Source organism: Salvia hispanica, chromosome 4, assembly GCF_023119035.1.
Source record: "Salvia hispanica cultivar TCC Black 2014 chromosome 4, UniMelb_Shisp_WGS_1.0, whole genome shotgun sequence".
In the NCBI taxonomy this organism is placed as follows: Eukaryota; Viridiplantae; Streptophyta; class Magnoliopsida; order Lamiales; family Lamiaceae; genus Salvia; species Salvia hispanica.
The window spans coordinates 4,697,744-4,718,706 of record NC_062968.1 but is presented as its reverse complement, the minus strand read 5'-3'; the positions used below and the strand labels follow the sequence as shown (position 1 = coordinate 4,718,706).

The following is a 20,963-nucleotide window of genomic DNA, read 5'->3' as shown; positions in this document are numbered from 1 at the left end:
TGTTTTTAGTGTCCATATTAGGTTCCATGTCCTCTTTGGACGTAAAAAGTCCTTTTTAATTTCATCAATTTTGTGTAGGATTCATGTCGTCATTGCTCGCAAAAGACTTCTAATCTCATGCAAAAGTCCTTTCTATATATATTCAAATGGTTGGTGCCAACTTTGATGGACACAATTGCATGTTCTAATCAAGTTTTAATAATAACGGTCAAATTTAATTGAGAAATAATAATTTTTGGTTCATTAGGTTTTTATGCTAATGGATTTTATTGTATTACTCCTTTAAATTTTTTTGTTTCATTAAGTCTTTATAGTATGTATTTTTTATTTAATACTCATGTGTTTATTTTTAAATTTGTTAAATTATTATTTAAAGGACTCTAAAATTTAAATAACTATTATTGTGTTAGTTGAATTTATTTATTTATTTTGATATTAATTCAGGTGCAATATCGACTCAAGAATCGTTGGTAAAATGAAAATTTTATTGATATTGCTAGTTATCAACTTATAAAATTTTCATCTTCTAATAATATTTGAATATTCTCACTGAATTTATATTAAAAATAAGAGGAAAAAATTAATTTAATTAAAAGTATAAAAATCTCCTAAAAGAAAATGAATTAGTATAAAGACCTATGAAATGAAAATTGTAAAATGACCTAATGAAATAAAATCCGTTAGTATAAGAACCTAATGAACTAAAAATTTGTGAAAAAGACCTAATGAAATAAAATGTATTAGTACAAGGATCTATTTTTGCCTAAATTGTTAATTGAGGATTGGTAAATTCTATGTGATACTCGCCATTAATTAGTGCCCGGTTATATTTTTTTTATCAATTAAAAATAGCTATATGTATATAAATAAATCAACTTTTGCTATTTTATTTTTTTAACTGACTTTTAAAATTTGTATCATTATAAAATTTGGATTCGTCAAATTTCTCCCACTAAATAATTTACGCCTCAATAAAAAACATGGCAAATAAAAAATCTTATAGTTAAAACGACCTCATTTAATTTATTATAAAATTATAATAAAATTTAAAAATAAAAATTATTGATAAAAAGTTGTGTATTTACATTTAAATTATCCCTACAAATTTTCATTAATTTCTACTTAGAATTTATGAAAATGTATTTTAAAGACGAATATCAATCTAGCTTGAAGATATATGAATTGCTGTGCATAGACTAGCTAAAAAGAAGTTATGTAGTGATCCTTTAGTTCATAATTACTTATCACTAGTTGACTCGATTCAAATTTTAAGACAATGTGAGTAAAAAGTTAGTGAATTGTAACTTTAATTTTATAATTTTAATAAAATGTGAGTAAAATATAAAGTTTATTACCAAAAATATTTAAAAATAAATGTACATGGACCGGATTAAAAAGAATTTTTTGATAAGTATAGGTGGACAATAGTTAATGTACAACTGGTTGCAAAATCGATTGAACAGACTAAAAGTACCGAAGTTTCTTTGTAATTTGATTTTCAAACATTAATTTGCAATAGCCCATTAATCATGAATACTAAATTTTCATATTGGCCGATTTTATTCAATTGATCTTCACTACGCTCACAAAAAGAATCATTTAAGTTTTTGATACACTAATACCTTATGATTTAACATTACACCTCTCATTACTTTAGAAAAATACCACTTCTCAGTTCTCCCAACTCACATATATACAAAAATAGGTTTATTTATTTCGCCCTTTTTCTATTAAGTCACGGAACACATGCACTTATTGCCTATAAATATGAGTATAAAAGTAGAAAACAGAAACAACATCAAAGATTAGATAAAACAATGGGTAGTAATGGCAACAAGGATTCAATTTCAAATGATACAATCGGAAAAGTTATTACATGCAAAGGTATATTAATATCATCATTGATCATGTTTCTTACTGCATAATTAATAAAGGTTGTGTTATAGCCGCGGTGGCGTATGGTCCGGGGCAGGCATTGGTGGTGGAGGACATTCGGGTGGATCCTCCTCAGAAAATGGAGCTCCGGATTCGGGTACTCTTCACTTCCGTCTGCCACACCGATCTCACTTATTGGCGCGGCCAGGTATCAATATATGATTAAAACATCGTAATAATAAAATTATGAACCATTCTCAATCTTAATTTGCTGTGGTGAAGGATGAAGCTCAGCGCATTTACCCTCGGATCTTTGGGCATGAAGCTTCTGGGTAAGAAATAGAATATATATATTAGTACTTAATTACAATAGTACGTAGAGTAATAGGAGTACTAAGTTATGTGAGATGATTAATATAATGTAGTGTGGTGGAAAGCGTGGGAGAAGGTGTGAGCGATCTGGAAATAGGAGACCATGTGGTCCCCATTTTCAACGGCGAATGTGGAAAATGTGTCTACTGCAATTCAAGCAAGACCAATCTATGCGAGAAATTCAGAGTTGACACAGCGAAAAGCACGATGGCCAATGACCGGAAGTGCCGATTTTCAACAAAAGAGGGGAAGCCCATCTTTCATTTCCTCAACACTTCCACCTTCAGTGAATATACGGTGGTTGATTCAGCTTGTGTGGTTAAGGTTGATCGCGAAGCCTCTTTGAACAAAATGTCTCTCCTTAGTTGTGGAGTTTCTACGGGTGACCATCATTAGCATCTCAATTCTATTATTCATAAATTTAATTAATTAAAATACAAATACTAATTGTAGTAATTATACATAGGTGTAGGAGCAGTGTGGAATACGGCTGACGTGGAGGAGGGGTCTACTGTCGCTGTTTTCGGTCTTGGAGCTGTGGGATTGGCTGTAAGTATTGATTCTATATATGAATATAAATATTAACATAAAAAATGTACTCCTATTTGATGTCTGTAATCTGAATGCGAACTGGAAAGGTGGTTGAAGGGGCCCGAAGCAGAGGAGCTTCAAGAATAATAGGAGTGGATGTAAACCCACACAAATCTTCCAAAGGTAGGACTCACTAATTGTATTTAACATAAATCAATTTCCTATATGTAGTACCTCATTTGAACATAACAAAAAAAATTGTGTGCCATAAATTTGAAGAATAACTGATATCATAGCTAATTCGCTAAAATTTGTCCGATATTCAACTAAATTGTGAAATAAATTAAAACGTCAACATATTTATGGATCGGATCAGTTGCAATGCGAAGCTAAGTATATGATGTTGGTTATTGTTATTTTTGTACAGCTCAAGCAATTGGAATTACAGACTTCATAAATCCCATGGAACTCGACAAGCCAACACACCAGGTCAGATATTAATGTTGCTTATAAAAATGCATAGCTAGGGAGATGATAAATAAAAAGAGAGATCAAAGAAATATGTATGGGACCTAATTGATGAAGTAAATGAGTATATAAAAGGTCTGAAGATTAGGAGTTTATTGGTTTTGATTTTTGCATACGAATTTAACATTACTATGATTGTGAATATTGCAGAGAATAAGGGAAATGACGGAAGGAGGTGTTGATTATAGCTTTGAGTGTGCAGGAAACTTGGATGTCCTCCGTGAGGCCTTTCTCTCTACTCATGATGTAATTTTACTTTCTTCCTTTCTTTTTTTTACGCAGTTACTATATCACTAATTTGTCGACATGGAGAAAGAGTTTCGATAATGTAGTTTTGATTTTTGGTGTAGGGGTGGGGTTTGACAGTAATATTAGGAGTGCATCCTACACCAAGATTGCTGCCCCTCCACCCAATGGAGCTGTTTGAAGGGAGAAGAATAGTGGCTTCGGTTTTTGGTGATTTCAAAGGGAAATCCCAACTGCCACATCTTGCAAACCAGTGCATCAAAGGGGTACATAACAAAAGAGAACAAATTTAATTAAATAGACATCATGCATGACTAGTGTTTGTTTGTAACAATTATGCTATTCTTCAGGTGGTGAAGTTGGATGAATTTATCACACATGAGATGCCATTTTCCAGGATTAATGAAGCTATGCAGTTACTCAGTGATGGCACTTCCTTAAGATGCCTTCTACATCTTTGATCTTCTCATGGGATTGATAAATAATACTACTGTTTTTTATATGGCTGCTGCTTCTCAATGTAATTCCATTTATATTACTTTGGAGACTATAAGTATATCTATCTCAAAATTAAACGATAAATAAATCACGAGTTACAACTCATAAAAGCTCAGTTGATAGAAGTATACAAAGAGCATAGGCTCAACATATCTAACGTGATTTATAAGTAGTTCCCAATCACAGAAACACCAACCTAGTAAATAAAACAGCAACCATACATACCCACATTATTATGTAACACCATGCACGCCCATAATAATATTAATTAAGCTATAATTAAGTTCAAAGGTGTAGAAGGCATCTCAAGGACTTGCCCTCAAGGAGTAATTGCATGGCATCATTGATCTTGGAAAATGGCATTTCATGTGTGATGAATTCATCCAACTTCACCACCTGAAATATAGAGCATTTAGTTAGAAAGGGGTTATAAATTAACTATTTTGTGTGTATTTAAGTTACCCCTTTAGTGCACTGATTGGCGAAATGAGGCAGTTGGGATTTTCCTTTGAAGTCACCAAATACTGAAGCTACTATTCTTCTCCCATCAAAGAGCTCCATTGGATGGAGGGGCAGCAATCTTGGTGATGGGTGTACACCTAATAGTACTGTCAAACCCCACCCCTACACCAAAAATCAAAATACTTTTAGCACACTTATATTAAAAGAGAGTTCAAAATGGTGAAATTACTTAATGATAGATTAGAAAAAGAAAGAAGATTATTACATCATGTGTGGACAAAAAGGCCTCCCGGAGAACATCCAGATTTCCTGCACACTCAAAGCTATAATCGACACCACCGTCCGTCATTTCCCTTATTTTCTGCATCAATGTTTATTTTAATATTGGTGATTAACATCCTTAATCAAACAAAATACAAGTTTAGTACTTACAACATCTTTTGTTAGAAAATGAGAATGGTTTTGAATTTATTTAATTCAAGTACCTGGTGAACTGGCATGTCCAACTCTTTGGGATTTATGAAATCTGTGATGCCAATTGCTTGGCCTTTGATTTGTTTGTCTGAGTTGATGTCCACTCCAATAATTCTAGATGCGCCACGTACCCTTGCCCCCTCTACCACCTACACATTCAATCAAACCCCAGATCTAGGTGACTTTAATACGTCTAATCAATACTCCCTCGTCCACCAAAAAGACAAGTTTTGCCATTTTGGTCTAAATACAAAACAAAGTTCAAAAAGAAAAGTTTTCAACTAATACTAACCATACACATCTTTTTAAATGTGGACCCCATAATCAGCTAACACTCATTCCACTATCATTTCTTTCCTCTTATTTTTTTCTATCTCTCTCTTACTTTACCAATTATGTATTAAAACTCGTACCGTTCACAATCTCGTCTATTTTTAGTGGACGAAGAGAGTATTATTTGTCGTCTTATGTTTGTAGTACTAGTAGTCAATATAAGATGAAGAAACTTAAATGATAGTAGTAAACTTTTAGATTAATTCAAAATAGCATAAAGAGTTGATTTTTGTCTCATTGTCAGAGGTGTTTATCAAAAATGTCTCATTGTTTAGATAATTAATTTTCCCATCTCAAGATAGATGTCACACTTTCTTTTTTAGTTTATCTCTAAAAAATGTCACATTTCATTTTTGGAACAATTCACTCTCACATTAATATATAAAGGAATATATTTTTTCTCTTCATTTAATATAAAACATCTCCTAAAATCATGTGTTATCGTCTATCATCTAAGTCTGACATCTGCCTCGGAGACATCTACCTTGGAACGAATCGCAGCTTTTGAGTTTTGCTCATAATTCATGCAGCATTCATTACAAAACATTTTATTCTAAAAAATAAAATAATGGTTACCGATGAGACATTTTCAGATAAATTATCAAACATTGGGAAAATAGACATTTACCTTTAAATATATGAATTTAAGTTGAACCGGATATTATTCTAGATTGACAGGGATAGAGTAATATACTACATGAATATATAGATATTAGTACTACTTAGGATATATGTGGCATTCTAAAAATGGAAAATGTGATGATGAGTTGAAAAAACTTACCGCCAATCCTACAGCTCCAAGTCCAAAGACCACCACAGTTGATCCTTCCTCAAGGTCAGCCGTATTCCAGACGGCACCAAGACCTAGTTTACAAGTCAATCTCATTAATATTAGTATAATTTTATATAATAAATTCAATTAAGATTAAGATGGTTACCAGTAGAAACTCCACAACTAAGGAGAGTCATATTCTTCATGGAGGCTTCCCGATCAATCTTAACCACACAAGCTGAATCAAGCACCGTATATTGGGTGAAGGTAGAAGTGTTGAGGAAATGGAAGATGGGCTTCCCCTCTTTTGTCGAAAACCGGCACTTCCCGTCGTTGGCCATCGTGCTTTTAAAGGGATTCACTCTGAATTTCTCGCATAAATTGGTAGTCTTGTTTGATTTGCAGTAGACACATTTTTCACATTCGCCATTGAAAATTGGGACAACATGGTCTCCTATTTCCAGATCACTCACACCTTCTCCCACACTTTCCACCACTCTACGTCACCACAAAATTTGACCTCCACTTATTAGACATCCCATGAGCTATAATAATACTACTTTTTTGACCATAACAAACATTATTGTTCAGACTACCACCTTTTACAATAAAAATAAAAATAAAAATAATGAGTTCTTACCCAGAAGCTTCGTGGCCCAATATCCGAGGGAAGGCTTGTTGGGCTTCACTCTTTAAAAAATTAACTTGTTAATTAGGAAAATAAAAGTGAGAATATAATAATTAATGGATAATTGAGGATATGTTACTATACCTCTCCTTTCCAAGCGCTGAGATCGGTGTGGCATATCGAAGTGAAAAGCACTCGGATTCGGACCTCCATTTTCTGAGGCGGATCCACCCGGATCTCTTCCACCACCAGCGGCTGCCCCGCCGCGTACGCCACCGCCGCTGCAAATTAAGTCCGATCATTGCAAATTACAATCCTATTCAAACCATAATATATTAATTATGATGATGTACCTTTGCATGTTATAACTTTTCCGACGGTCTCACTCGAAATAATATTGCTTCCCAAGCTGCCCATTGTTTGGTCTGTGTGTGGAAATTGCAATGTGTGACGAACCCAAAAGAGCTATACCATGTTATATATTGGGAAAAAAAAAGAGTACTATGCTGCGTGTCAGAAATGGTGTCTTTGAGTTTGACTCATACCCATTTTTTAATTTTCCAATTTAATTTGTCCCATAGTGGCGGCTCTTTTCAATGTATCAACTTGGTATAAAAATCTAACAAATATGTCATCAAAAATCGGAGTTCACATTCAACAAAATCATTTATTAGACCTGGTTAATATTTTAAGGCATGGGTCTTGCTATGTTTATTAAATACTTTGCCACCTTTTAGGAGGTCGGGGCCCATCTCTGGCCATAACTTAGTCAATATATATATCACTTGACGGTATTTATTAAATACGACCTATATCTTGGAATTAATTAGGTCAACAGATTTTATCCATTTTTATTTGAAATATTTAATTTGTAAAATAATGAGGGTTGTGATGAAGAGTTTCCTCTCCAAATGGGTCTAAATATTGGACCACATCAATTTTATATGGTTGGGCTGGTCGTCTTAAAGATGATATTTCAGCTTGAAATCGGATACACCGGAATATGAGAGTTATGACAAAAAAAATTCATAGTAAATAAATGAGAGTCTAAATGTAACAAAATTGATTGAGCCTTTATATACATGTGCATGATTGTCATTCAACGAGCTGAGGAAATATTATCTCTCAATGTTATGAGAGAATTTGGAGATTGAACCAGTGATTGACCCTTAAAAAGATGCAAAAAAAAGTTTGATCTCGTTTGAAATGTTTGAAAAACTTTTCTCTACGCAATTGGAAGACAATGAAAGGAAACAAAATCTTAATTGAGATTTGTGAATAGTTCATGACTTTACTATCAACACCCAACTTCCATCAATAATCTGAGCAATTTGCAATATGAGTGAGGTCATTATTGACACTTGACAGGGACACATATTTATGCCAATAGTCCAAACTCCAAAGTCAATTTCCACCAATTTAAGCCCAACTTTAAAATCGAGAAAAAATGTTTATTACGAAAATTGAGCACTTAGACTAAAGGTTGGTGCTCAAATTTTTCCTTCTCATCTAATTTCAAGCTGAATGACTGTTGGAGATAAGTCGGGGGATGGATGGACTGGACTTAGGAAATCGTCGACAATGCGTATATTCTTAATATGGCTAGGATCATAATTTGTGGGTATTGCTTGATCCATAGTTCTCATTAGTTTGCTGCTTGATTTGATGATGCTAGTTTGTACTAGTATTGATTTCTTTGGAGTAATGCTCAGCATGAGTTTTTTTCTAGTTGACTTTTCTCTTGGTGTAGTCTTTGACTTTCTATCTCACTAATTCCTATGTTGAGCTTACATTAAAAAATGTAAATGGTCCAAATTCCAACATGTTAATTAATTCAGTTTAAATATTGAAGCAATATATAAAATTAATATTATTTGTACCGAAATATGTGATGTCTAAAAAATATAAAGTATCTCGCCATCAAACCATGACAATAACAATACATCAATCTCTCTATTATTTTCTTCAAATTAATAAATTTCAGTAGGATGGATGCTACGAGTGTGCATAAAAATAGTTTTGTTGCGATTAAGGGCCAAGGGGGATTTGAAGGGATGTATTTGGACTGGGAAATAGGTATGGGCCAATATTATTCAAAAAGAGAATTGGAGTGGGATGGCAAAGGAGTGCTCAGCCAACTAGCGATGTATTAATTACGTCGTTTCCATTGCCAGTTTCGGTAATAGTTTTTTTTTCCTTTTTTTTGCGAAAACAGTTGTGCAGCTGAATCAATTTGGTATAAGTAGGAAAGAGCAAACATACTATAATTAATTAATAATAAAACCTTAGAAATTTAGCTAGGCTTACTGATTGTGAAGAGTTTGGAAACTAACACATACTACTACCTAGTACCTAGGGTGTGAAAGAAACTAAATTCGAGTGTGAGCTTCGTATTTCGTGAAGAGTTACAAATTCACGTACGACACAAATATCTGAAATCTTATTCAGGAGACAAATGTAGGATATTACTATTTATCATCGTATATTCGGTTAGGATTTGTATACTGAAAAACATATTTCGAGGATGTTGCATGGATATAATTATTTGTATACAATAAATTCTACAATCCACTTTTAACCCAAGGTGAGAAAAATAATTTTATCACATTAATGTTTGCTTGTGCATTTATAAGATGTTTCTCAATTTAAATGTATAAGAAGCAAATAAGTCTAATTCTCCTACATAGTAGACTGGTCGTGAACGACGTTCACAGAAGGTGACGCAGTCGGTTCTTTGTAGAAGAGAAATAGAACTTCACAACCTAGATAGGCTTTGGCTACCTATCGTAAAAGGTTGCAATGTCAGTCCGCATGTTTCCTTACCTTAGAAAATAAACGACACTGGTATGGTATAAGCACTGAAGGATCTAACAGTTGAGATAAGTCTTTCTTGCTATTTATTGAAAGAAGAGGTTTCGGTGATTGTTATTTCTTAATCATTGTTGATATAACATTGAGCATACGATATTGATTATGCACTACTTTTATTTATCAAATGGTGCGGATTTTTCGCAATCCAAGGATCCTGATATCTTGGGTAGTGGTGATAGAGGTGCTAGTATTGTTATTGCAATGAATCGCGTGCTGGGTGAGTCCAGTTTGATAATATCCTCAAAAGGTGTTCGAAAAAGGTTTTATTATTCAGAAATCCAGCCGGTTGGGATTTATTCCAGAATAATAAATAAAGATTTTGAACTAGACAACTCTTGGAAAAAAGATATTAATTAATTAAAGTCAAATAGCAGACTTAAATTAATTAATGGATATTTATATCTTAAACACGGGAAATAATAAATTAAAGAGGTAAAGCCCGGATTACTCGTAATTTGGAATTGGACGGGCAGTCAATATTATTATACTATATTGGATGATAATAATATTCTGATTGGACTTGTATTAAATTGGGACTCAATTTAATTAGTAAAAGTCCAATAGGTTTGGCCCAAGTCCAACCTCTATGGATCCCTAATCTGACCCATCATAACTCTATATAAAGGAGATTAGACAGAAGACAAAAGAATGAATTTATAATTAACGTTCTTCTCTCCAAAATGAACGATTTTTTCAGTTCTCTCCAGATCTGAAATTTTGTCTTCTTTCTATTCAAGCCCTTTTCGAATCTGACAAGCTTTGCCCACCCAAAGGTCATTATCTGAGTTCGGGATACCGATTAGAAGATTCGTGGTTGAGTACGAAGAACATCACATGGAGAAGGCGCAAACAATTGTCGATTAATTCTAAACCGTAGGAATTCATGAATTAGGGTTTAATTTCCTTAAGCATGAATTTATGTGCGTTCTTGAATACAATTGATTGTTTAACATGTGGTTAATTGATCCCATAATTAGTCAAATAGATCTAAATGCATGATTTATATGTTTATGCATGAATTTCGCTGTGCAAGGGGCACCAATCCCCAGCATATTCAAGAATATATAATTGAATATAAATAAAGCAAGATCTTCGAATAACTGCAACATGTATTTCACGTAAAACCATAAACATAATAGGATCAAATATACCTTGGCGATCCATAGCGGAAGCGATTGAGGAAGGAGGAGACGATTTTCTTGAACTTTTTTCGGGTAGTGGCGCAACTCCAACTCCAGGGATTTGTTTCTCTCTCTCTCTCTTTCCCTCGTTTATTTTTTCTCTGTAATGTGTGTGATTTGATGGGATCATCACACTTGTATTTATAGGCAGAGAGAGGACAAACCCTAATTATCAAAAAACATTAAAGCCCTTTCCATCAAAGTGACTATTTAAAACAATTAACGGGAGCCATTTCTTTTTACCAATATAGCCGAATCAATGGAATTGATTATTTGAAATCATGATCATATATATTGGTCGAATAGTTTGACCACTTTATAGGAACTAAATATTTCCTCAATAATTTATATGATCTTATTCTTCCAAAGTCGACCACTTTATAGGAATTAAATATTTCTTCAATTAAGTTATATGATCTTACCAAAGTCAATCATCAATCGTCATTATACCATATATTTACTTGAATGACTAATTAGTGGTAAATATACAACATTATATATGAATAAATATCCCATTTTCCTTAATAGCAATAAACTAATAGGAAACATATATTATTAGTCAACAATTAATGACTAACTAGAAAACGGCCCGTTAAAATCAACATATTCAATTGATAGCTAATTAATTAGGAAAAATGTGTCTTATACCAAGTTAATGTATTACATCAAAAATTCAATTGGATTCTATCACATGTCACATATGTGAGGCATAAAACTTACATTCTACCACTTGGCGAACATGTGGGACACAAAGTTTTCAATTCTCCCACTTGTCACACTTGACAGAGCCATAGTAAAATAGACATAATAAACATAAGGTGCGCATAATATTGGACTTTATAAATACCTTCATTATTGGTAAACATAAGTATTATATTAGTGAGACTATTGATGTGGGTCATAGCGGGCATATATCAGTCGGTCGATATAGTTCATTTCATGTACCACATCATCAATAACCACACTAAAATAATCTAGAAGTGACACAATGTCCATAATTGTTTATTTTTTCAACCCCCTTTTTGCATTAATACTAAAAATGTATATATGCATATCAAATACTAAGTTAATGCAAAAAAAAGAGAAACAATTTTTTTAATTTAAAATATCCTTAACGAGTGAAAAAAACCCAACTTGGAAACAAAAAGATTAGATTTTTTCCAAAACCCCAAGACCCATTATGTTAATTTATTCCAAAAAATGTCTTAGGCGATAACCCCCTTGGTCAAGGATCAACAACTATTTTGGTGTTTTTACTTTTCTATAATTTTTTTTCCCCGAACTTCATCTTTCACGACAAGAAACTTTTGTTTCCCCATGTTTTTGGCTCCTTTGAATATTTGTCATTCTTAGAGAAAGATACGATTGCACTATTATTACAATACAATTTCAAGGGCTTGGATTTTAGGAGATAATCCCAAGGCCCGAAAAAAAATTTTTCCATCATTAATGCTTAAAAACAAACCATAAATCCAGCCTTAATGGTGGATGTTGAATTAGAAATTTGCTTTACACTTTTCCATGATATGGCTCATCTAGCCATAAAAAAAATGAAACCCAAAAGTTGATTTTCTAAAAAGTCAAAAATCAAGATAATTTTAATTTGGAATATCCAATCACTTCTAATTGATCGATTTCCTAAATATGAGCATAATATTTTTTTGCCCCTTTTTTAAGTATCTCATTATCATTTTTTGCAGCTCTCAAGTGTTCAATGTCGGATTACTTTGGAAACCCACCTGATTTTGAGCGAAAAACCCGATGTCCGGCCAAAACAGACTTGAGCATACATCACACTTCTCACGATAGATGCATAAAAAATATGTTTCATTTTAAGAATTTCTTCTAATTCATTTTTTGGACATTGATTCAAACTGAATTTGTCACCTTTATGAATTAAAACGACACTTGGAGAACATGCACTCACCCCAATATCTCTCTAAATTCGATCTATGTAGTTTTTTGAGACAATACAAAAGCCCCACGTGTTTGGTCACGAGATTTTTTATCCCTTTTTAGTAGGATGTCTCACACATATCTTTTATTTTGGAAAATTTTAGAGAGATAATTTTTTAGTGTCATGTAGTAATCCAATGTCCCTTTCAGAAGCAATATATCATTTTCGATTAAAAAATAGAACTGGGCCCCATTTAACCTTGAGGTATATCCACCGATCAACGGTATTTTTTTTAAAAAAAAAGAAAATGTGTCAGGGAAATTTTAAAAAACACCATTGTCGAAAAACCTAAAATTTTCCCATAAATTGTTTTCTTAAATTTGCAAACTAAATTTTCATTCCCTTTTTTTTTTAACGGCCCCCGGCCCGTTTCATATATACTTCTTCTTCCAAGTTACCATTCGAAAAGAAATTTTTCAAATCCATTTGATGTAGTTCCAAGTCAAAATAGGCTACAAGTCCCCCAAATGGATTCTAAGTGAGTCCTTCTAAAATACATGAGAAAAGTCTCTTTTAATCAATCCCCTATTTTTTGAGTATAATTTTGGGAACAAGTCAGCTTTAAATCTTTTAATTAAACCATTGATGTCGAATTTGGTCTTGAAGACCCATTTACACCTAATACACTTGTGTCTATCGGAATTCCGACAAGGTCCCGACTTCATTATAACCCAAAGATTCTAACTTTTTATCATGACATCAATCTATTTATTATAATTATTACGCTTAATGGCTAGTGAATATGAAACGGTTTTCGATTCATATCACATTCGATTCTTGGAGATATACCACATAGTCATGGGAAATGGCCAACCTTGTTTCGTTGGAACGCCTTAATGGCACTTCCGGAATCTTTTAAAAACACCTATGTTCTTTTAATTTGGCATCATCATTAAGTGGTTGGTTTTTTCAAATGTTAAATATTGTTTTGTTGTTCAACAATATTTTTTAAAACTTAATTCTTGAGGAAATGAGAGAAAGGGTAATCTACCATTTATTTCAATTTAAAGACCACATTATTTAGTGTTTTTAAAACCCCAAAAGTCTCACCATTCTCAAATAATCCAAAATAACCGCATTATAGTGTTAAAACCCCATTGATCTCACCATTCTCAAAAAATCATATATTTCCGGGGTTTTCCCCAATTCTCATGCTATCATTAGTAAAAAAAAAACTTATATACCCTTTGGATTTTTTTTGATAACCCATAAAGTAACCACTAAATGTCTAAAATCCAATTTTTTTTCTTTGAAGAAAATACTTTTAAATTTCCCATTGAACGCCCCCAAACATGAAGGTCCGTAAACCAGGGGGTTTTACTTGTCCAAAGTTCATAAGGAGTCTTTTGGGACAACCTTCAGAAACCCTTTTAAACATAAATAAACGGTTTTAAGAGCATAAATTCACAACGATAGGGTAAGGGAATTTCATACTTAAACCATTTTCCCTGAGAGTTTGGTTTTTGGCATGGTATTTTAAACACAAATGCCTTGGGTTTTCCCAAGTATTTAACAAAAGGTCCATTAATTTAATTTTTGTGGAACGCCCCTAAAATTTCCCCAACCCATCAAATCGAATAATTTTCACCTTTCTATTTAATTGTCTTTCAAACTCGGTTTATAAAAAGTTCAATTTTTTTATGCTACTTGAGATTTTTCTTTTCAATAAATAAATCCATAACCCAAAAAAACATCAATAAAGGTGATAAAATATTTTTTTCCCCCCAAAAAATTTAGATCAAAAGGTCCACAAATATCCGTATGCATAATTGAAAGACCAAAAGGTTTTGTGGATTTTTCTTCTTTTTTTTGTTTTTTTGTTTACCTTTAATACAATCCACTGGGGAAACTTGTAAAGTTTAAATTAAAGAATTTCCCTTTACAAGCCTCTTAATTTTTTTTTTTAAAATATGATCCGGTTCCTTTATGCCATAAAAATGATAAATTCCGAATGAATATTATCCTTTAGCGCTCTTGATTGCAATAGGCATGAGATGCCCCTATTCCATGCTTCTTCCCAAATTTTTTTTCCTCCTAGACCAACACGTTTCCCTTTTTTAAGAGTCCACTTATATTTTATAGTGAACGAATTTGGAAAAAGGGCCGGGATACAAAAAAAAGTTAGGGTGAATTGGAAAAAAAATTTTCATCCACCTATAATCCTAATTTTTTTAGCTTTAAAAAGATGTTATTTATGTCCATCATATGCTCATTTCATAATCCCAGAACCATCATATTGCATGCTCATGAGATCCCTTCCCCAAGTTTTCCTACAATAGACTTATATGCTTTTAAAACGATCCTAAAATTTTCAAACATTCTTTTGAATATCCCGGGGACTTTATTCCCCAACAAACATTTTAATGAACTGTAAACTTAGTCCCGTTAGATTTTCCCCCAAACATTATGGGCAATCAAAAAAACTACGTTGATCTGAGATCATTGGTATATATTCAAGCTTTTAGGTCCCAACTCCCTTCTTTTTAAAAATGAACTCAAGTTTCTCTTTTCCTTTGAAAGTTAGTTCCATTAAGTTGGAACATTTGAGGTAACATACTAGTAGAAAAAGATGTTTTACATTATAGGAGCAATTAAAAAAATGAATGCTCACATATAAAAGCTTTGGGAAAAATAACACAAACATTAATCCCAAAATCCCGAACATAAGTAACTATGAAAACCCCCTTTGCTTTGTCTTTATACAATAATAAACATCATGTTTTTAATATTCCCTAGTTTAATAATTGAGTAATAATAAATTAGTGTTACCTTTGGGTAATCGACACCAATTATTAACTTCATTAGTGCTGTTATGTGGCAAAATGACTATTTTCCCTTTTGGGAAACTAGACTTTTTTTGACAAAAAAAAAATGTAGATAATGAATATCCACAATAAGCATGATGGTTAATTGCATAAACAGTTTTCATATTAATTTAATTATAAACTGCCCTTTTTTTACCTCTCTTTGGTGATTGCAAAATAAACATAATATAATCAAGAATGTATCCGATTAATTTCTTAAAAGATTTTCACATTATAAACTTTTATTATTTTACCTCAACTTAGTGATTGCAAAATAAACATAATGTAATCAAAACCATATAGTGATTAATTGTTTAAAGGTTTTAATATGAGTTTGATTATGACATTCTCATTTTGCCTCATTTTGGGGTTCCCAAAAAAAACATAATATAATCAATAATAAATAATATAAAATTAAAAATTTTGGGGAGAACACACACAAATTTTTTCTCAAATTTTTGGCAATAGATAACAATCATTCGTATAAACTACTACATCCAAACATATTTCAAGTATAATTGCACAAAATGAACAACCTTTTTTTGATAAAAAAAACCAATATAATTCACGATTTGATTATGCGAACAAAGTAAAATAAACTGAATTATCAAGTCTTTCATCTTGGGGGAAAAAAATCTACGCATTTAAATAATCATTCACAAACTAACTAAATTACCGGGAAATGAGCATAAACAATTTTCCATAAAACAACCAATCAAAACATAATTTAGTCAACATATTAAAGCCCAACAAATACGTAATGCGTAGTAATATGGCCTTTTATCATATAAAAAAAAATTTATTTAAATCCCCTTAGTTTATCCAAAAAAAATTATAAAATAATGGTTTTTCCATAATACAAAAATACATGAAATTCTCAATCATGCTCTGATACCACATATTGGATACTCCCCCCAAAACCAAAATTTTTGAGTTATTTTTTTTTTAAAAACAAAACATCTAATCAAACTTTTTTCTATTCTTTCTTTTACTTTTTTCCCTCTCTCCCCCTCTCATACTTTTTTTTTTCGTCACTTTATTTAACTCCTAAAACAACTTTTTTTAAATTTGTCAAAAAAAACGCCCAAGTAACGTGGGACGGGGAAAAGGGATTATTTATCATCATATATTCAAAATACATAATTGAATATAAATAAAGCAAGATCTTCGAACAACATGTATTTTACGTAAAACCATAAACATAATTTGGGTTAAAAAATTTTGGCGATCTATAGGGAAAACGAAGGAAGGATGAGGGGTTTACTTGAATGATTTTTTGGGGTAGTGGCGCAACTCCAACCCAAGGATTTGTTTTGTTTCCCCCTTTTCCCCGTTTTTTTAACTCACTAAAACAACTTTCTTAAACTGTCCCAAAAAGAAACGCCCCCAAGTAACGTGGGGCAGAGAGTATTATTTATCATCATATATTCAAGAATACATAATTGAATATAAATAAAGCAAGATCTTCGAACAACATGTATTTCACGTAAAACCATAAACATAATAGGATTGAAATATACCTTGTCGATCTATAGCGGAAGCGATTGAGGAAGGATGAGGACGATTTACTTGAATGATTCTTTCTTTCCCTACGTTTATTTGTTCTCTGTAATGTGTGTGATTTGATGGGATCACCACACTTGTATTTATAGGCGGAGAGAGGAAAAACCCTAATTATCAAAAAACATTAAAGCCCTTTCCAACAAAGTGACTATTTAAAACAATTAACGGAGCCATTTCTTTTTACCAATATAGCCGAATCAATGGAATTGGTTATTTGAAATCATGATCATATATATTGCTCGAACACTACAAAAAAGGAGGTGTTTACCGAGCACCAAAGTGCTCGGCATAAAGGGGAAAATTCTCGGCATATCACCCTTTCCCTAGCACATTCCAACCACTTTAGGTGGTCGGTCTATGTTTCGTCGGCATTTTTCCCCGAGTGCTTGTTGGTGCTCGGCAATTTGGTCAACTAACCACGGTTACCACGCGGCAGTGGCGAGCACCTATATGTGGTCGGAATATGGCAAGCACCAATGGGTGCTCGGTGTTTTGGAGATGTGAATATACCGAGCGCTATTTTTCGACCAGGTTGGCAAGCACCTACATGTGGTCGGAATATGGCAAGCACCAATGGGTGCTCGGTGTTTTGGAGATGTGAATATACCGAGCACACCTTCGTTTTTCGACTAGGTTGGCAAGCACCTATTGGTGCTCGGTATTTTCGAAAGGTGAGGTTTGGATGCAGCGAGCATAGCCTCTATTCGAGCAAGTTTACGACCACATCCACGTCTTGGGAATAGGTTATATATATATATATATATATATATTTAAATTATTTTAAAATATATATTATTTTTATAAATTATTTTTAATTATTTATAAAAAATTTAAATTGATCAGATATTAAAAACTAAACCAAGCTTAAATAACATTAAAAAGATAAGATTGTTTAACAAAAATATATAAAGATAAAATTGTCTTACAAAATAACACTAAACTACATATTTTTCATTTTGTCCCATTTTTTCATTAAAAAGGCGCATCATTCAATCTTCCATCTGTCTCCTCCTAGCCGACTTCATCTCGCATTTGTTACTCCCTCTTAGCGATTCCTCTCGGTTAAGACATTTCTAACTTTTAAAATTGAAGTAAGCAACCTAGCTTGATGGGTATAAATGGATAGAATAATCAAATATAAGAACTAGACTTCATTTTCCATATATTTCTTATTCCTTGAAAACAAAATATGACTACTAACTTTGTGTGGTCGGAGGGAGTCGAATCACACACATCACATAAAGCTGAAACTAATACTACTTCTGCTTTAGATTAGATAATAACTATCCCAACTCTTTCTATATATGAATGACGAACAATAGAAAGCATTACTCAAGGTGAACAATAAACAATTAGGACCTAGTTCAATCATGAACAAACACAACTTAGAGTAAGATTTGAACATCGAACATATTATTAGGGCATATTATTAAGAAGAGGAAGTAACTGAACACGGTTCAACTCCACTTGTAAAAGGGCAAAACCTACAATTTTTAAATATAATTCTATGATTTTTAGTTCGATCAAAGTGTTTGTATACGTTGGTTAAACAGACAATTCATTAAATACTTGTGATCAATCTTAAATAGGCAAACAGCACCACTTCAAAGAGACAAATTTACCTTTGCGAACGGACAAAGTGGAAGGGCACAAATATCTCCTCGCTATCAATCTTCAAGCAAGGCAAGTGGAAATTTGAAATTTTGGCCGAATATCATAAACTTTAGCGAATTAAATCACAAAGGGAATCGAGAGGATAATAGAATACCTAAATTCACTAACTAGTTCAATTACAATAGAATTCACTAAACCATGAAATATATATGTATGATTTGGTATGTTTATATTTGCACTGATCAGTAATTCATAATTGATTTTTATTCATATAAATTTAAACCATGAAATATAAGAACAACCAACTTCAGCTTACTTAAGTGATACTATATTCGCAAGTTATCCCATTACATAGCCCCCAATAATCAATAAATATGAAATCTAAAGCCATTAAAAGGAGCATCCATACATAGCACCATACAGTTCACCTCCTCCATCAATCCCAATCCCAAACCCCAACCACTAAACTCACAAGTAAATGTCCTAAAAAGTCGCGCAAATTAGAAAGCTAAAGCCTCAATTCCAACTTATGAGCAAAACATCATAAACACTTGGTGCTCAATCCAATCCTTCATCCAACTACGACTAAACCCAAAGAATCAATCGACTAAACCCCCAAAGAATCAATCCACAACCCCTACCGGAATACAAACCACATAAATAGCAAAAAAAGATACATCTAGACACAATTGATATGCATATTGGACTACAACAAGCACAATTAGACAAAACCAATAAAAGGTATTCAATCTCAAGAACTTTCTTGCTTGGAGCCACAATCATACACCTCTTCATGCTAATATGCATATTTGATCTTAATTCGCCCGAAAAAGGTAGAATTATACACAATTAACTCTTTCTTATAATCAAAGATATAAACAACAATAACTAAAAGCTTCAAGAACTCGATAGGAAAGTGGTGATGCCCAATATGAATCGTCCAATTTAGGAGGAGTTTTTAATCGCTACGGTGATTATCGGAAGTTCAAACAATGCATACAATTACGCTCAACTATGTAATAAATTTTTTAACCCCAGGGAATTCTACCCGGATATTTCTCTCCGATGTGCCCGGACTCCTTTTGTCCTATTCTCGATAATAGAAAAAAAAAATGACGATCAGCGATGAATACCGGAGATATTCGGATGAAGAAACCAAAATTTAAACTGTAAAATGAATACGATTAAACCCTTCCGATTCGTACAATACGACAGTCATTTTCATGACTACGCAACATTCGTTATCTCCACCCCAAAATCTTGCTCAACTCGGAGTTTATTGATTCGACATCTTCGTCAAACACTTAATCCAAATTGGTCAATGTGATCAAGTATTTTTTCCCTCATTCAAGATTAGAGGATGATTTTGAATGCTCCATTATGTTCTTTCGAAAGTTGTTTTTGTCTCTGCGAACGATGATTCATGTGGAAAAACCTCAGTGGCAATCAAACCAAGTGGTTTTTTTTCATGCTTGGGAAGAGAAGGCTTGGAGTCCTCCATACAATACGGACAAGCACGATGCCCGGATATGCTCCATCCGACAAGCATTGAATTGGGGAAGTCACGATAGTCCACATCAACGTTGCATGTAGTTGAAAGTTTTGTTTTCTAGATATATCATATCCCGAATTCCTCGCACATGATCTTGAGCTACCAATAAAAGGTTTAGAAACACATCAATGTTTTGTTTGGAGTCTTCTACAACACATCACAAGTGAGAACATGTATGGATCATTCACGACATCCAAGGTGGCAACTATGCTAAGTCCCAAACCCCGACGTTTCTTGATCCAGAAAAAAAGAAGGGATGCGTTTGGTCGAAGGTTTTCCAAGCTAAAAATCGCCGGATGAGACATCTCCCCCGGAGTATGAGTTTTCTCGCATGCCATCGCATGGATTGAGCGGAACCGGATGCATACAACCGCCTCAATTTTGGACCCGAAAAAAATAGACATCTTCTTGAAGGACTTCAACCATTATCCTTAAATCGAGCTTGACCACAAACTTTGCATTCATTGCCTCGTCTTCTCTCCAAGATCATGCACCCATTCCGCAACAATGTATCTTTAGATAGGACATATCTAATGTCCGCATTTGTTTAACACCGATCGAAACTGTTAGGCACGTGATTCGGCCTTGCGACTTCTTCCATAAATTGGCACAATTGTTAACAACTCTTGAGACATTCGGTGTTCGGACTTGAGTCATCGATGAGCATTGTTGACAATTCGAGTAATCACATCTCGTCCACAA

At 33.1% G+C, this 20,963-nt stretch overlaps 2 protein-coding genes across 3 annotated transcripts; one reads left to right on the top strand and one right to left on the bottom strand.

Moving 5' to 3' along the window:
* Nucleotides 1–1,772: 1,772 nt before the first annotated feature.
* On the top strand, nt 1,773–4,044 carry LOC125223071 (alcohol dehydrogenase-like 4). Of its 2 annotated transcripts, none has more exons than XM_048126032.1 (10): nt 1,773–1,884; nt 1,947–2,083; nt 2,158–2,207; nt 2,301–2,629; nt 2,714–2,796; nt 2,886–2,961; nt 3,206–3,267; nt 3,457–3,552; nt 3,657–3,818; nt 3,903–4,044. In XM_048126032.1, the coding sequence occupies exons 1-10, from the start codon at nt 1,818–1,820 to the stop codon at nt 4,011–4,013; spliced, it is 1,173 nt and encodes a 390-aa protein (XP_047981989.1). In that variant the 5' UTR covers nt 1,773–1,817; the 3' UTR covers nt 4,014–4,044. The 2 variants fall into 2 exon arrangements, with proteins under 2 accessions (XP_047981989.1, XP_047981988.1); XM_048126031.1 differs by having other exon boundaries at nt 1,800–1,884; nt 1,935–2,083.
* Nucleotides 4,045–4,110: 66 nt separating this feature from the next.
* Nucleotides 4,111–7,215, bottom strand: LOC125223072 (alcohol dehydrogenase-like 4). The gene is made up of 9 exons (XM_048126034.1): nt 7,073–7,215; nt 6,864–7,000; nt 6,732–6,781; nt 6,258–6,589; nt 6,101–6,183; nt 4,998–5,135; nt 4,778–4,873; nt 4,513–4,674; nt 4,111–4,446 (listed from the first exon to the last, which is right to left on the bottom strand). Exons 1-9 carry the CDS (start codon nt 7,134–7,136, stop codon nt 4,336–4,338), a joined length of 1,173 nt encoding a protein of 390 aa, XP_047981991.1. The 5' UTR covers nt 7,137–7,215; the 3' UTR covers nt 4,111–4,335.
* Nucleotides 7,216–20,963: the final 13,748 nt, after the last annotated feature.

What these genes read in the sequence shown, in the direction of transcription:
- LOC125223072 (XM_048126034.1), bottom strand. Translation starts at nt 7,136, where the DNA reads ATGGGCAGCTTGGGAAGCAATATTATTTCGAGTGAGACCGTCGGAAAA. An exon ending in AAAAGTTATAACATGCAAAG is followed by an intron (nt 7,001 to 7,072) that starts GTACATCATCAT and finishes CTTAATTTGCAG; the next exon opens with CGGCGGTGGCGTACGCGGCG. An exon ending in TTGGGCCACGAAGCTTCTGG is followed by an intron (nt 6,590 to 6,731) that starts GTAAGAACTCAT and finishes GTGGTGACGTAG; the next exon opens with AGTGGTGGAAAGTGTGGGAG.
- LOC125223071 (XM_048126031.1), top strand. Translation starts at nt 1,818, where the DNA reads ATGGGTAGTAATGGCAACAAGGATTCAATTTCAAATGATACAATCGGA. An exon ending in AAAAGTTATTACATGCAAAG is followed by an intron (nt 1,885 to 1,934) that starts GTATATTAATAT and finishes TAATTAATAAAG; the next exon opens with GTTGTGTTATAGCCGCGGTG. An exon ending in CAAACCAGTGCATCAAAGGG is followed by an intron (nt 3,819 to 3,902) that starts GTACATAACAAA and finishes GCTATTCTTCAG; the next exon opens with GTGGTGAAGTTGGATGAATT.